At 39.9% G+C, this 16403-nt stretch overlaps 1 protein-coding gene across 5 annotated transcripts in view; it reads left to right on the forward strand.

Annotated features, from left to right (window-relative positions):
* The window catches only part of LOC306841207 (protein Dok-7-like), a 50737-nt gene that overhangs the window by 24900 nt on the left and 9434 nt on the right, over positions 1 to 16403 (forward strand). For 2 of the 5 annotated variants that reach the window (XM_079370935.1, XM_079370938.1), the window contains exons 9-11: positions 92 to 646; positions 1909 to 1997; positions 3446 to 3515. In XM_079370935.1, the coding sequence (XP_079227061.1) occupies positions 92 to 646; positions 1909 to 1997; positions 3446 to 3515 (714 nt within the window). The remainder of the gene's footprint in view (positions 1 to 91; positions 647 to 1908; positions 1998 to 3445; positions 3516 to 16403) is intronic. The other 3 variants (XM_079370936.1, XM_079370937.1, XM_079370939.1) reach the window with 3 other exon arrangements.

The following is a 16403-nucleotide window of genomic DNA, read 5'->3' on the forward strand; positions in this document are numbered from 1 at the left end:
AGTCTATGCATGTTTGATAAAAAGCATTCATTGCTTTTTAAGTTGATTTGAGACCAAATCAAAGTGTTTTAAGGGTTTTTCTTGCCTCCAGAATATCATATTTTCAATCCAGCAGATCCAAGTGTTGACAAATCATCTTGCAGCCAAAACAATAATGTGAAATCCTGCTCCTCTCTTGGCCTGGAGACGCCAACAGCGAGGATGAGTGAGGATTCACTGTTGCCAAAAAAGGGGAGAGAGAAATTAGCATGTCTCTTAGCCGATCTGCTAGGCTTTCCTAGTGCCGCTCGGCAGCTGGAGGCGACGTCTAACAGACTGAACTTGTATGAGTCGATGAGCTCCAGGAATGAGCTCATCTCTGCGGCTACTTTCACCTGTGCCCCATCGCGAGATGCACGGCCAGAAAAGAAAACAGTCATTTATGAAAACTGTTTCAAGTGTCAAGGAGCGCGCTGTCAGCCTCCTCCACGGGCCACACCTGCTGACATGCACCGCAACGGGAACACTTTCCCCTTAAAGACATTTCCAGCCGGGCAGAAGAGAAATGAAGACCAGGAAGTAGCTGCTAATGCTGCAGCTGGATCGCAGAGTGCAGACGGGCCGTGTCAGTATGAAGAGAAGAATGGTCTGAAGGTGACCAGTGAAGGTAAGAGGCCTCTCCACAAAGCTCCCCCGAGTCCTCCGGTGTCGTCTTTCTTCTTCGGCTCTTTTCAGAAGGATCCTGTCTTTGTGTCCGGCCTGCTGGTCTCTTTTATCATCAGTGGGGGGAAAAAACAACAACTCTCCTCCAGGCTTCTTTTCTTCCTCCTTTTAATCAATGGCTTGTTTTCTCTCTGCAATCTGTGGTGTTACCTTTTCTGTTCTGCTTTTACAACTCATCCTCCTGAGGGTCGTGAGATGGATTCACTCTACTAAATAACCATGAAAATTAAACGTGATACGCTCACTTTTGTAGAGAATCATTACCACCTTTTTGATAACGCTTCTGTAATGAGGGTTTATTGAGACGACAACCGCCTTCAAAAGCCAAGTGATTCCTTTTTTTCCTGAAAGTGAAGCAATGGAAGGCAAAAAAAAACATTTTTATCTAGCAACTAAAAAGTCCTCGACTGACTCGTGTAAAGCCGAATTACAGATTTCTAAGCGTCTAAGCAGCCTTTGTGTCAGGAGGATACATGTCATCTTATGACATTAGTGAAATAAGAAGTGTTAGTGAGTCATGCCGTCTGTTTATTGAATTTTTTTTATCCACCCCATTGAGCTCAATACATTTAGTTTGTGTTCATTTAGGCAGGGACAGTGTATAGCCACTGAGATTAAGTCCATCAATAAGGATCATCTTTTAAAAACAGCACCAGGAGAAATATAAAGTTCACATACAGTACGTAGGCTAAATATAAATCTATATTGTCACAGATTGATGTTTTATCTTGGGACATTTTGAATATTTGAACACACCTGCCATCAGTGTCTATCAGCCTATTGTGACCCCCCCCCTCCTCTGTCCCTGGTTGAAACCTTGTGTGCAGTCCTTTCTTCTTCCTTGATTTATCAGTCAGTCATAAATAGAAAAACAAAATAAACTAAAAGTTTAATTAACTTTTAGTTTATTTTGTTTTTCTATTTATGACTGACTTAAATGTTCCAAATGGATAAAAAAAACAACCAAAAAAACCAGTGTTCTCTTGCATGGTGCATCTCTTACCTTAACAAGCATGCAGCTTCTGGAGTCTGTCCCGTGAAGGTTATCCACTGACCTGTTCTTTTTTTGAATGCTTCAGTTTGCAGGATTGTAAAACGATGAATGCGTTTGTACCCAGGAAGCAGCATATAAGCCTGATTTGAACTACATCAAACTCCACTTTGGCTCCGTATGTCTAAAACACACTTTCTATTTCCTCTCATCAGACAAAAGGCATCATAGTAAAGAGGAAAGACGCAGAGCGGATCCTGCTTATGAGATCATGGAGAGCCGGGCGCTAGAGAGAAACTCCGAGGTAGGCCAATCAAAAACTCCTCTAATCCTCTTTATGCTATCAACAGCTCACACATTTTCACTGTTTGGGTCGTTGTACTTCGAGTTCTGCTCGACATTTCCTGGGATAACGTGTGATAACACGGCCCGAACGTTTGACGGGGGATTATAAAGAGTGAATGGCAGATCATTGTGGTAGAGCTGGAAAGGGGATAAATGATGTTTACTTAGAGTTTAGTAGATTTAGACTTTGTGGCAAATGAGTCGAGGTAGACTGCTGAAAAAGAAGAGATTGTCTTTGTAATGAGCTGAGTAACTTTCATGAATTGGAGTGCTATGAGACTTCAAGGTACAAACTCGGGAGTCTGATGTTATTTGATTTAGGGGGAGATGTTTCACTTATTGATAATATGAAGTTTGTGGTGTCTTCTACTGTAACTTATGAAAGTAGGATTTATTAAATAACATCTTAACTTGTTTTATCGAGGTGTATCTAACAAGTTAATGGACACACTTACCTTTAAAGGTACCATCAAATCTGCTGTGTGTGGAATGAAATGCAGGACAGGAGCCACAGATTGGACCTGAGCCCGGGCCATCCACTCGGGTTATTTTAGCCACCGTACATAGAGCGTGTGCACAAACAACTAGGCTCCAAGCAGCACTGTAGACACAGCTGTATGAATAATCTGTTATGGTTCAAGAAATAGCTACAGTTCAAACTTCTTTGTTCCCTTAAAATGAAATTTCTTTTTGTACCTTTTTCACACTAAGTGCTAAGCTAAGCTAACTGCCTTTCGGATAAACACTGAATGCACAAACATGAGAGCCTTAGCAATCACTTCATTTTTTTTATCAGAAGATAAACCAGAATATTAACCAGTCACATTATTTCTTGAAGATATTCCTTTGCCTCACATAACCGCGCCAGATGCTATCAAATGTCAGGATATTTATTGACGCCTTTAGCACTTTCACATTGAACAGTTATTATTTTGAAACAATTCTTCAAACTCAATAACTACTGCTGGAAAATCCACCTCGACCAGCTGATGCTCATTATGACAAACCTACACTTTTATGTAATAGCTTCAATCTGTCTCGACATAATGATGGTCCATCAAGGATTCCCTCTTTGTGGCCTTTCAGCGAGACTGAAAGCAATATGGCCACTCTCCAGCTCTAATTTTCACACCACAATAGCGGTGCTTACAGTAGCTGCCTGGAATCAGAGATTATGTGGCAGCAATTCCATAAAGGCATGGTGATCCTTCCAGAAGCATTGCAGACAGTGTTTCCACATGTTGGACGTAACCCTGAGTGCTCGGTAAATACTACACTATAAATACTCCAGTTCATTGAGAGGTTGAGGAAAAAGTCTCGCTAATGCTGCTTATGTGATAAAATTACGTGCTGGTCACTCACTGGAAATTCAGATCAACGGGTGTTAACTGTCTGTGTGTCTTACAGGCCGAAGAGAAAAGCAAGTACGAGTTAATGGGCAGCTGTGGTCAGCAGAAGTTCCTGCAAGAGACTGAAGGTGAGTGAGGCCGACGTCTAAAAGTGAACCAGATATTATTGGAGATTTTTCTAAAACAGACTTTTTCAACATGCAGATTGTTGGGTCTGTGTTTGCACATATTGTTTTTTTCTTCCCTAAAATGCATCTTTGTTAGGATTTTAAGAGTCTTTACAACAAGCAGGAAACGCTTCCACAAAGTCAATTAAAGTACTGACTCATATTCCTGAATGAACAAGCTACACTTCTGTTTTTGTGTGTACGTGTGTGCATGTGTGTGTGGTTTGAATCAAATAATTGAGGCTCATTTAGCCTCTAAAATAATCGACTTGCACAAGGCAATACACCAATAAAGCCAACGTTAGGAACACACAGGGACACCTCATACAGCTTGTTGACGTGACCTTATCTAGCGTAACACACTGTGGCGTTGATGGAAAGTTGTGTACATGTTGTTTCTTCCTCTGCTTAGCATTCACTTGTACATCGCTGCATGTAAACGGAATGTCCTGAGTCAGCTAGACAGGCTCTTTGTACAAGATTAATCTAAGCTGATGTTCAACATACAATTGTCACAAGTATCCAGATCCATAGAGTGAGTCCTTCAGGTTTATGCTCTAATGTCAGGCTTTTATTCTGAAAAGGATAATTGTGGGACTGAACTATTAATGAGGCTGCACATTGTAAACATCACTGTCCTGACATTAACCAGAAAGCTTCACATGCTAAAGCACCAATCTAAAGTTTAAAAATAACTGTGATATAATGTATTTAAATAACTTGGAGTCGAACACAGATACAGTAAACAGCATTTCCTGTTTGTATGTATCCGGCCAGATGTCACCATCATTTCACCATTGTCCTTCTACCACACGGCATTTGTCCTGCAACTGCTGTGAGCTCTTGCCAGTTTCAATCTTGCCTTGTAACTTTCAAAAGATGATTTAAAAAAAAATAATCAGGAAATAATTACCAATTAATTACTTTATATGAACTTCTCATAGAAACAGCTTCAAAATTGACTCACTTTTTTTTGTAGCTCATCATTTTTTTTTACATAGTATAGTGGAGGGCTCCCTGTAGTGTAAACATTTGTCTTCCTTCATCCATGTTTTATGAAGTGCCATAAACTGGAGTTACATAAGAACCCACAGTGTCAGGAGAAAGCAGCAGATAAGAAACCAAACCGAGAGAGCAGCGGTGCGTGAGAGGATACCTGCCCTGACGTGAGGCGAGGGGACAGTTGTCAGGGGACGTTTGGCCACTTAAAGCATCCTACTCCCACAAACATGCCCTCAGTCTAATGCACACCTGTTTTTAAAAAGTCCCAACAGCTGTCAGCATGCGGCTCCAAACCTGTCACTCATGTTCATGTACCTGCACACACATTCTTGGCTCTGTGTCATCTATCCAAACACTTAGATGCCGGTTTGATTGAAATTAGTAAAACACACACACATCGTGTGAGGTTTGAAGTTGTTTTAGAAACACTTAAGGTTGAGATTTTAATTCAAGTGATTCTAATTTGGAAACTGGGAGGTTTATGGCGGGACATCTCTCTGTATCTGAGAGTTTACTTTGAATCTTTCCTTCTCAAATTTAATTTGGTTGCTGTCTTCACACGAGTCATTTTATTTTATTTAACAAGATCTCTTTCACAAGGTTGACCTGGCCAAGAGGGAAGCAGCACGCGTCATGATAAATAGTCCAGGATTAAAAAAACTGTTTACAGACAGTAAGTTAAGAAAAAGAAAACAACAATTGCAAAAAACCAGATCAGTTTACAGATAACATGCGTAGTCGTAATGACAGGTTAAATCAGCCACACAGGAACCGTCAGATTGTTTCTCGTTTTTTTGTAAGATCGGTCATAAACGTCGTCACATACGTTGGATTTTACTACTTCATTTTAGGTTTGCATTTTGGAGCTCAGATAGAGGCTGTTTGTGATGCTTGAGCTCCAAGCTGAGGCTGGGTGTTAGTAGTTAACAGACCCATGCTGTTCCGTGATCTGTTCAGATCACACCCCGTAGTTGAAAATTGATAATTGTATTGCTGCTTAATCCATGTGCATAATCTAAGTGAAAAGAAAGCAGGTTAAATAGTGTGTGTATCTGCTGCAATATGAAAAAGTGTGTACTGTATGTGGCAGAGAGAGAGACCATGAGCTGACGCGACAACAATCAATAACAAGCCGACAATAGCGGGCTGAGCTCAAAGTAAAGTCTCCATGGTATCATCATATCAATACAGTTTGCAGGCTGAGGTTTCACTGTATAGAGATCTATAAAAAGCTGCTTAATAGGTGGAATCTGTGTAGGTACTCTTTCCATACAATGAAAGTACTCCACTGCTAGTAAAAATCCATGATTATATACCAAGATGCCGCCACAGATGGATGTCTGGGTAATGCGCTCTCCACTACTTATAGTGTTTTTGTGTTTTGTTTCTGCTCTCCCGATAATATACAGCTGTCATTGGCCTCTGTGTGTTTTCCCCTCAGATAGCAATTGACCCTGTGAGTCCTGGTCACTAAGCTCATGCAGGTATTGCCTTTAGCATCGCCCCATGAGGCTTTGCAAAGTGAATTATAGAAAAGTCCCTGAGCCTCAGAGCTGAGGGCAGACCAAGCGTAATAACGGCAGCCGTTATAAAAGCCCACACCAGCGCTCGGGCTGCTCGATGTCTGATCAATTAGGTAGCAGAGCTCCGAGATGTTGCCAAAGGCTGCACCCAGCGAGCAAGACTGTGCTGGCTCCTAATGGCTCCTCACTGGTCCCCCGGGTCCGAGCTCCTGGTAATAAGGCTTTGCTGCCTGATGCCATTTAGGAAGGGTCGGGTGAAATATTTTGTAAGCTTGTTTTACATTGAATCCTGCCTCTTAGCGGTTTACTGCAATTACATGACAGTGTAGTTACAACCCAGCTGTAGCTGTGAAACATACGAATCACTGACTGCTTTTATAGCTGCTGTTAAAATATATAATTGAGATTAATGTAGCTTAACACGACGACTCTGACACCAGAGAGGAAATCTGATTTATGGACAAAATGAATTCCTTTACTTGGGTGTGTAAACACTCTTCTTTCCTCATAAGCTCTAAATGACCGATTTAGCTCTTTTCTGTTGTTGAAAAGTTGATTATCTAACATATGAGAGAGTGAATGTGTTAATTTAATGACATGCTTAAACTGAATACCAAACAGTCTGGTCCTGATTTAGTGTGAATAATATACAGGCACTAGGTTAGTTTTTTTTATTTTTATCACAGATTTAGATGAAGGAATACCTGAATTCCCCCCCCACACACACACACACACACACATAAGACAGTCAGTCCATCTCCACCTTTAAATCCCAACTCAAAACCCATCTGTTTAAACTGGCATACTCACTGTAACTGTTCACTTCACACTAGACCTGTCTTTTGTTTGTTTTATGTTTGGTTTTAACCTCCTGTACTGCTTTTATCCACTGTAAGGCGACCTTGGGTGGCTTGAAAGGCGCCATTAAATAAAAATGTATTAATTATATGTAAGAATCCTATTCGCTATTTTTTTTAGATGACATAATCAAAAGTGCAGAGAGTCGCGGAGCAATTCAAAATACAGTCAGAGGCCAACACTTGAAAAGCTACTAGCAGCTCAAAGGGATTCACAATAAAGGGACAGGCTTGATATCCCTGAATGTTTCCTGCGTTGGTGCTTTACTGTGACGACTGTGAAGTGTTGCTTTAATTATTCTGAGCAGTGTAGCTCCAAGTGTATCTCTGAGATTTTGTAACTATAGGAGCAAGTGGAGCCAAAACAATGTTGATTAAGCAGACGATGAGTCAGCAAGTAATTAAACTGAAAGTTCAAAAACACAAAATTGTTTCTTCTTTATAGAAGTAAACTGAATAGTTTGGGGTTTTGGCTTCTTATTTATGAGCTGTGGGATTTCATTATGTGTTAATAACTTACCAAACTATGATGGTAACTTAGATGATAAATTGATGATGCATAAGAGGAATGCGTTTAGGCTTAAAGGCAGCCAGAGAGCAGTACAGTCTACATCACAGGTGTCAAACTCCAGTCCTCGAGGGCCGGCTTCCTCAGACTTTTAGATGTCTCCCTGCTCTAACACACCTGCTTTAAAACAATGTGTTGTCATCAAGCTCTGCAGAAGCCTGATAACGACTCACTCATTGGATTCAGCTGCGTCCGAGCAGGGAGACATCTAACAGTCTGAGGAAGCCGACCCTCCAGGACTGGAGTTTGACACCCCTGGTCTACATGAATGCATGATTGTCATGATAAGTTAGGTCACCTTAATCAGTTGTTCCCAAAGTGGGGGTCACATTTAAATAAATTAAATTGCACATTTTACCCATTACTTTTGAAATATATACAAACATATGATGGTGTTTGGGCTACTGTGTGGTGTTCTAATGCCAGTGTTTGGAGAGGCCTAGTAGTGTGTGTGGCTGTGTGCAATGTCAGATGTTTTAAGCGCCTCCAGGGACAATAGGTGTCCCCAGTCTCTAGCTCTGTTATATTGGGGGCTGCGGGCTGAAAAGTTTTGGAACCCCCAGCATTACTGGTTGTCTAAAAATTGGATTTCAGTGTGGCTGTTGGGCTGTGGTGGTGAGTCAAAAGATGTTCTTTAAGAAGAACTAAACAGCAGGAAGAAATGGTTGCAAAAATAAAGTGGTGGATTTATTAAACAAAAGAGCAAAAATAACAAATAAAAAAAAGAAACTAGACTTTTACAAACTGAAAGAAAACAAAGCCTCACAGCAAGCTGCCACAAACAACAGTTCTCCCAGACTCTGGCTCAAGCTAATGTCATGCTTCTATTGGCCCCGCTCTAATTGGAGCAAACTATTTCAGGAATAATAGTAACAATAATTATGATTTAACAGGACAATGTCATAATAATAATTAGACTCTACAGTTTAATATCCACTAACAGCAGTAAACAGGACACTTGTATTATTTCACCTTTTTCAGGTTGAAACAAAAACACAACAACAACTGAAGGCTTCTCTGTCCAATCAGGTACAGATAGCCTCACTTAGCCTGATCACTCTGCTGGCTGCAGTAAAGCTGTTTTAGAAACTGCATACTACTATATATGTAGCCGTGTATGTATATACTATATACTAGTATATACAGTATGCAGTATATACGATATATACTTCATACTGCTTACTGCATTAGACAGTCGTATGTTGTATGACTTTCTGTAATCAGTTATTTTGAAGTATGCTTGGCCTGGTTGACCTGGTTGCCGGTCCTGGTATACAGATATAAACAACAACAGTTAAAACAGCTGCGCTTTGACATTTAGATCTCTGAGCTAGCACTTTGCATTGTGGGAAACAGTACATGAGGTAGACTGGTCCAATGCATACTGTACATTTTTCCCGAATCAGTATGACATCCTGGTATTTTTGGCATAGTGCGAATCTTGCAGTTGTTTGCATACTATATACTGCATGCTACATTTTGGCTAAATCAGTATGTATTACTGGTATAGTATGCATTTTTGAAAACAGCCTGTTGGAAAGGACGGGGAAGGGGAAAACATATCGAGGAAGCTTTTCACTAACATTAATTTCATACTTTCTCTGTATTGTTCAGGGATGTCTGGAGTAAGAGGATTGGGAGTCTTTAGGAGAAAATGTACTTATTCCAAGAAACAATAGATGCCCAGTTATTCACATTTCTCCTCGAGTGTACCATCTCTCTGTTTTAAAGGTTTTAACTTCTTGGATGTCATTGTATTTAGAAGCTTCGAAATAATGGCACTGATGTTGGTCAAGGACATTTGTACAAATGTGCTCATATTTATGTTTGTTATGAAACTGTGTCAACCAGACACAGAGCCTAATAGCACTCGATCAAGCAGCCATGAAGTCGACTGCTCTCCTCTTTATCCCGTGTACCATCCAGCTTTATGACAGGTAAACCGTGTCAGGCACAATAAATCACAAACACAGCGCACTTAAGACACCAGCTGTCTGTCGTTTGTGTGTTTGACGGGAAAAGCAATCAAGGTGAAATGGTTTGAGGAAACGTTTCTTGTTAGTTTGGTGACACTTGTTGTTTTTTTTATGTCTTTTAGTTGATGGATTTTTAAATAATGAGCCATTAAATTTTCTGCTTGTACCCATTGGAAGTTTTAGCTTCATTTGTATTAGTATGAGTATTTTAAAAATGAATTGACTTTTCTTATAGTCGTTGACTTTTTTTTTTCCTACATTAAACATCTTTAATAGAAACATCACTTTTTATAAACAATCTTTTGTTAATCAAATTGATCGAAACAATTAAGGATCCGTATTTGTTGCATCTAACATATACAAGCTCCTGATTGGCTGCTACTGGAATTTTTTTTATAAATTTATAAAATGTCATTCTGAAAAAGCAGTCATGTAGGTTCCAAAAATGCACCATGAGGAGTGAAATGTTGAATATAGGGCTCTGGTGGTGGAATTAAAAGGGACACAGATTAGAAGTTGACTACGTCATCACACACCATAATGTATCTTATAATTTATCTCTGGAGCCTAATAGCTTATTATGCATGATTAGCCTCCGGGGCTAAATTCATTCAGATACACTGTGCCTCACAGTGTGGCTGCTGATTTCAGATCTGCTGCTGTGCTGTTTTATGATATTTTCACCTCATTGCAGATGTCTTTAAAGCAGAGGACTGCTGATTCAGGAGTTAGTCACTTTTAGAAGGAGTGTGTGTGTGTGTGTGTGTGTGTGTGTGTGTGTGTGTGTGTGTGTGTGTGTGTGTGTGTGTGTGTGTGTGTGTGTGTGTGTGTGTGTGTGTGTGTGTGTGTGTGTGTGTGTGTGTGTGTGTGTGTGTGTGTGTGTGTGTGTGTGTGTGTGTGTGTGTGTGTGTGTACTGCGTGTATGCCTCACAGTCAGTGATTTAGGCAGAAATGGGAAAACAGGGGGTGCAATTTTTTTCAGTGTCACTCACGGCGGCACGGCGCAGCGGAGGTTATGTGCTCCCTAACACACTGACGCATACACACATGCATACACACACACAAATACATACACTTATACACACACACATATACACACATACATGCACACACAAACACACACACAATCTGCCCCTCCCTTGTGTGTGTTGACCAAAAACAAAGACAACAAAAGAATCTTTACCAGAGAGAGACATCTCTGACTGCCTGCAGACATGCATATCTCTGCTTCCTCAAACACACACACACACACACACACACACACACACACACACACACACACACACACACACACACACACACACACACACATACAACTGCACACACGCACGCATGCATGCACAGTGAGTTGACGTGATTTTTCAACTGTCGCATGTTTATAGACACTTAAAGCCTCTTAGCGCCCTTTGTCATTCATTTACACAATCAGCAATGACGTTGCGTCAACAACCAGCGAATAGAACCCAACTGATCAGACAGTGTCACTGTAGGCTAGCTGTAGGCGCAGGTAGCCTCGGCTAACTCAGAGATAAATTTTAATCGGTATGGTGATGCAACATGATAGGCTGTCTTCTGGCTATCATGTTCTTGCGCACAGGACGACACACAAACACAAGACAATTGCGCTAAAATCCGACAGTTCATGTTTAAATGATGGGTCGAGAATGTGCCTTCTTTTACGTACCTGTTGTTCTGGGGAAGTGCCTGAGGAGCGTGGTGTTTTCCCAGAGATAAACTGTATCTAGGTCATAGAACGAACGAATTGAGCGGTGGCCGGTGTGGGTTGATGTCTCGAGTGCGCCTCCCGTCTTCTGCGTGTTGGTACCGGTTTTCGGCAAAAATATTCTTTGCCAGAATTAGAATGTAGCCTCATCAGACATTTAGCGCACAGTTGAGAAACCTGTGTACATAGTAAGCATTTCTATTAAATGTAGATATTTGCACGGCCTAGGTCAAGCCGTGCAGTCATTTCAAGGCCGTGTTTTTTTTAAATAGGCCGTGCAAAAAGCAGTTTTGCGGCAGGCTACAATTGGTATGCATATTTTGTATATATATTTCTCTATATATGTGTGTGTATGCATATATTTGTATATATATTTTATGTGTGTAAACATATTTGTATATATATGTGTATGTAAGTACTGTATGTATGCATGCCTCATACTGTGGCTGCTGATTTCAGATCTGCTGCTGTGCAGATGTCTGTCTGTACATGTGTATATATGTATATATTTGTATGTGTGTATATGTATGCATATATTTGTATATAGACACATGTATGTGTATGTATGCCTCATAGTGTGGCTGCTGATTTCAGATCTGCTGCTGTGCACCACACTGTGAGGCATACCACATACACACACACAAATATATACATACATACACATATATACAAATAAACATATATACACAAACAAATATGCATATATACACACATGTACAGACATATGCACAGCAGCAGATCTGAAATCCGCCGCCACACTGTGAGGCATACATACATACATACACATATGTGTATATATGCATACAAATATATACACATATACATAAATACAAATACATACACATATACACACGTAAAAATATATACATACACATATGCACATGTACAGACAGACAGGCAGACAGACAGCAGCAGATCTAAAATCATTAACCACACTGTGAGGCATACACACATACATACACACACATATATGCAAATATATACATACACATATATACAAATAAACATATATACACATACAAATATATATATATATATATACACATGTGCAGACAGACAGACGTCTGCACAGCACCAGATCTGAAATCAGCAGCTACACTGTGAGGCATGCATACATACATACATACATGAATACATGAATAAATACATACATACATACATACATACATACATACATACATACATACATATATCCACACACACACACACACACACACACATATACATACATACACACACATGTACAGACGGACAGACATCTGCACAGCAGCAGATCTAAAATCAGCAGCCACACTGTGAGGCTTACATACATACACACACAGACATAATATATACCCCCCCACACACAGACAAATATATGCATGCAAATATATACACATACACGTACAAATATATACATATACACATGTACAGACAGACGGATATCTGAAATCAGCAGCCACACTATGAGGCATACATATAGTACATACATACACATATATAAAAATATATGCACACAAATATATACACATATACACACACACACACACATATATATATATATATATACATACACACATACAAATATATATACATATATATATATACACAAATATATACAGTATATACAAATATATACATGTATAGACAAACGGACAACTGCACAGCAGCCGATCTGAAATCAGCAGCCGCATACATACATACATACACACACACACACACACACACACACACACACACACACACACACACACAGACATATAATATATACCCACACACACAAATATATGCATACAAATATATACATATATACACACACATGTACAGACATACATCTGCACAGCAGCAGATCTGAAATCAGCATGAGGCATACATACATACACATGCATATATTTATACATATACAAATATATACATACATACACATTTACAGACAGACGTACATTTGCACAACAGCAGATCTTAAATCAGCCACAGTATGAGGTATGCATGCATACACACACACACACACACACACACATACATACATACATACATACATACATACGTATACATATATATATATATATACACACAAATATATGCACATATATAAATGTACAGACAACCAGACAGACATCTGCACATCAGCTGCCACACTGTGAGGCATACATACACATATATGTGTATATATACAAATATATGCATACAAATATATACACATTCAAATATATACATATATACACATGTACAGACAGACAGACACATCTGCACAGCAGCAGATCTGAAATCAGCAACCACACTGTAAAGCATACACACATACATACACACGCATATATACAAATACACTCAACAAAAATATAAACGCAACACTTTTGTTTTTGCTCCCATTTGTCATGAGATGGACTCAAAGATCTAAAATTCATTCCAGATACACAATATTACCATTTCTCTCAAACATTGTTCATAAATCTGTCTAAATGTGTGATAGTGAGCACTTTTGCTTTGCTGAGACAATCCATCCCACCTCACAGGTGTGCCACATCAAGATGCTCATCAGACACCATGATTAGTGCACAGGTGTACCTTAGACTGTCCACAATAAAAGGCCACTCTGAAATGTGCAGTTTTGTCTCACAGCAAAATGCCACAGATGGCGCAAGCATTGAGGGAGCGTGCAATTGGCATGCTGACAGCAGGAATGTCAACCAGATCTGTTGCTCGGGCATTGAATGTTCATTTCTCCACCATAAGCCGTCTCCAAAGGCGTTTCAGAGAATATGGCAGTACATCCAACCGGCCTCACAACCGCAGACCACGTGTAACCACACCAGCCCAGGACCTCCACATCCAGCAGGTTCACCTCCAAGATCGTCTGAGACCAGCTACTCAGACAGCTGCTGAAACAATTGGTTTGCATAACCAAAGAATTTCTGCACAAACTGTCAGAAACCGTCTCAGGGAAGCTCAACTGCATGCTCGTCGTCCTCATCGGGGTCTTAACCTGACTCCAGATCGTCGCCGTAACAGACTTGAGTGGGCAAATGCTCACATTCGATGGCGTCTGGCACGTTGGAGAGGTGTTCTCTTCACGGATGAATCTCGGTTTACATTGTTCAGGGCAGATGGCAGACAGCGTGTGTGGCGTCGTGTGGGTGAGCGCTTTGCTGATGTCAATGTTGTGGATCGAGTGGCCCATGGTGGTGGTGGGGTTATGGTATGGGCAGGCATCTGTTATGGACGAAGAACACAGGTGCATTTTATTGATGGCATTTTGAATGCACAGAGATACCGTGATGAGATCCTGAGGCCCATTGTTGTGCCATACATCCATGAACATCACCTCATGTTTCAGCAAGATAATGCACGGCCCCATGTTGCAAGGATCTGTACACAATTCTTGGAAGCTGAAAATGTCCCAGTTCTTGCATGGCCAGCATACTCACCGGACATGTCACCCATTGAGCATGTTTGGGATGTGCTTGACCGGCGTATACGACAGCGCGTACCAGTTCCCACTAATATCCAGCAACTTCGCACAGCCATTGAAGAGGAGTGGACCAACATTCCACAGGCCACAATTGACAATCTGATAAACTCTATGCGAAGAAGATGTGTTGCACTGCATGAGGCAAATGGTGGTCACACCAGATACTGACTGGTTCTGAGTCCCCAGACCCTCAATAAAGCAAAAACTGCACATTTCAGGGTGGCCTTTTATTGTGGACAGTCTAAGGTACACCTATGCACTAATCATGGTGTCTGATGAGCATCTTGATGTGGCACACCTGTGAGGTGGGATGGATTGTCTCAGCAAAGCAAAAGTGCTCACTATCACACATTTAGACAGATTTATGAACAATGTTTGAGAGAAATGGTAATATTGTGTATCTGGAATGAATTTTAGATCTTTGAGTCCATCTCATGACAAATGGGAGCAAAAACAAAAGTGTTGCGTTTATATTTTTGTTGAGTGTATATACATACACATATATACAAATAGACATATATACACAAACAAATATACATATATACGTACAGACAGACATATGCACAGCAGCAGATCTGAAATCAGCCGCCACACTGTGAGGCATACATACATACATACATACATACATACATACATACATACACATATGTGTATACATACAAACATATGCATACAAACATATACACAAATATATGCACATCTACATACATACACATACAATACATACATATATACACATGTACAGACAGACAGACGCATCTGCACAGCAGCAGATCTGAAATCAGCAGTTGCACTGTGAGGCATGCATACATTCATACATGAATACATAAATACATACATACACACATATACACACACACACATACACACATACATACATACATACATACATACACACACATGTACACAGACATCAGCACAGCAGCAGCCACATTGTGTGTGTGTGTGTGTGTATATATATATATATATATATATATATATATATATACACATACATACATACACACACAAATATATACTTACAAATATATACACATACATATATACACATACAAATATACATATATACACACACGTACAGACGGACATCTGCACAGCAACAGATCTGAAATCAGCAGCCACACTATGAGGCATACATACACGTATATGTGTATATATACAAATATATGCATACATATATACCCACACACACACACACATATCTGTCTGAACATGTAAGTAAGATCAGTAATATAATCAGGGGCCTGTCCATGCAGGGCTTTGTAAACTAAAAGAAGGATTTTGAATTGAATTCGGTATTTGATCGGAAGCCAATGTCAAGAGTGTAAAATTGGAGTGATGCGAGTCGTTCTGCTGGACCTAGTTAGCAACCTTGCTGCAGCATTTTGAACTAACTGTAAATGATGAAGTGAGGATTTATTTAAGCAGGTAAAAAGGGAATTGCAATAGTCAAGACGGGATGAAATAAAGGCATGAATAAGCATTTCCAGCTCTGCTCGACACACAATTGATTTAAATGTTGCCATATTCCTTAAGTGAAAGAAACAGGAGCGGGTCAGTGACTTAACATGTTGATTGAAAGACATAGCATGATCAAAAATTACCCCAACATTTTTAAGATTTTATTTCAGAGATGAAGACATTGAACCCAGACACATATATACACATACAAATATACATATATACACATGTACAGACAGATATGTGTGTGTGTGTGTGTATATGTATGCATATATTTGTATATATACACAT

The sequence above is a fragment of the Symphodus melops genome (assembly GCF_947650265.1).
Source record: "Symphodus melops genome assembly, chromosome: 20".
Classification (NCBI taxonomy): domain Eukaryota; kingdom Metazoa; phylum Chordata; class Actinopteri; order Labriformes; family Labridae; genus Symphodus; species Symphodus melops.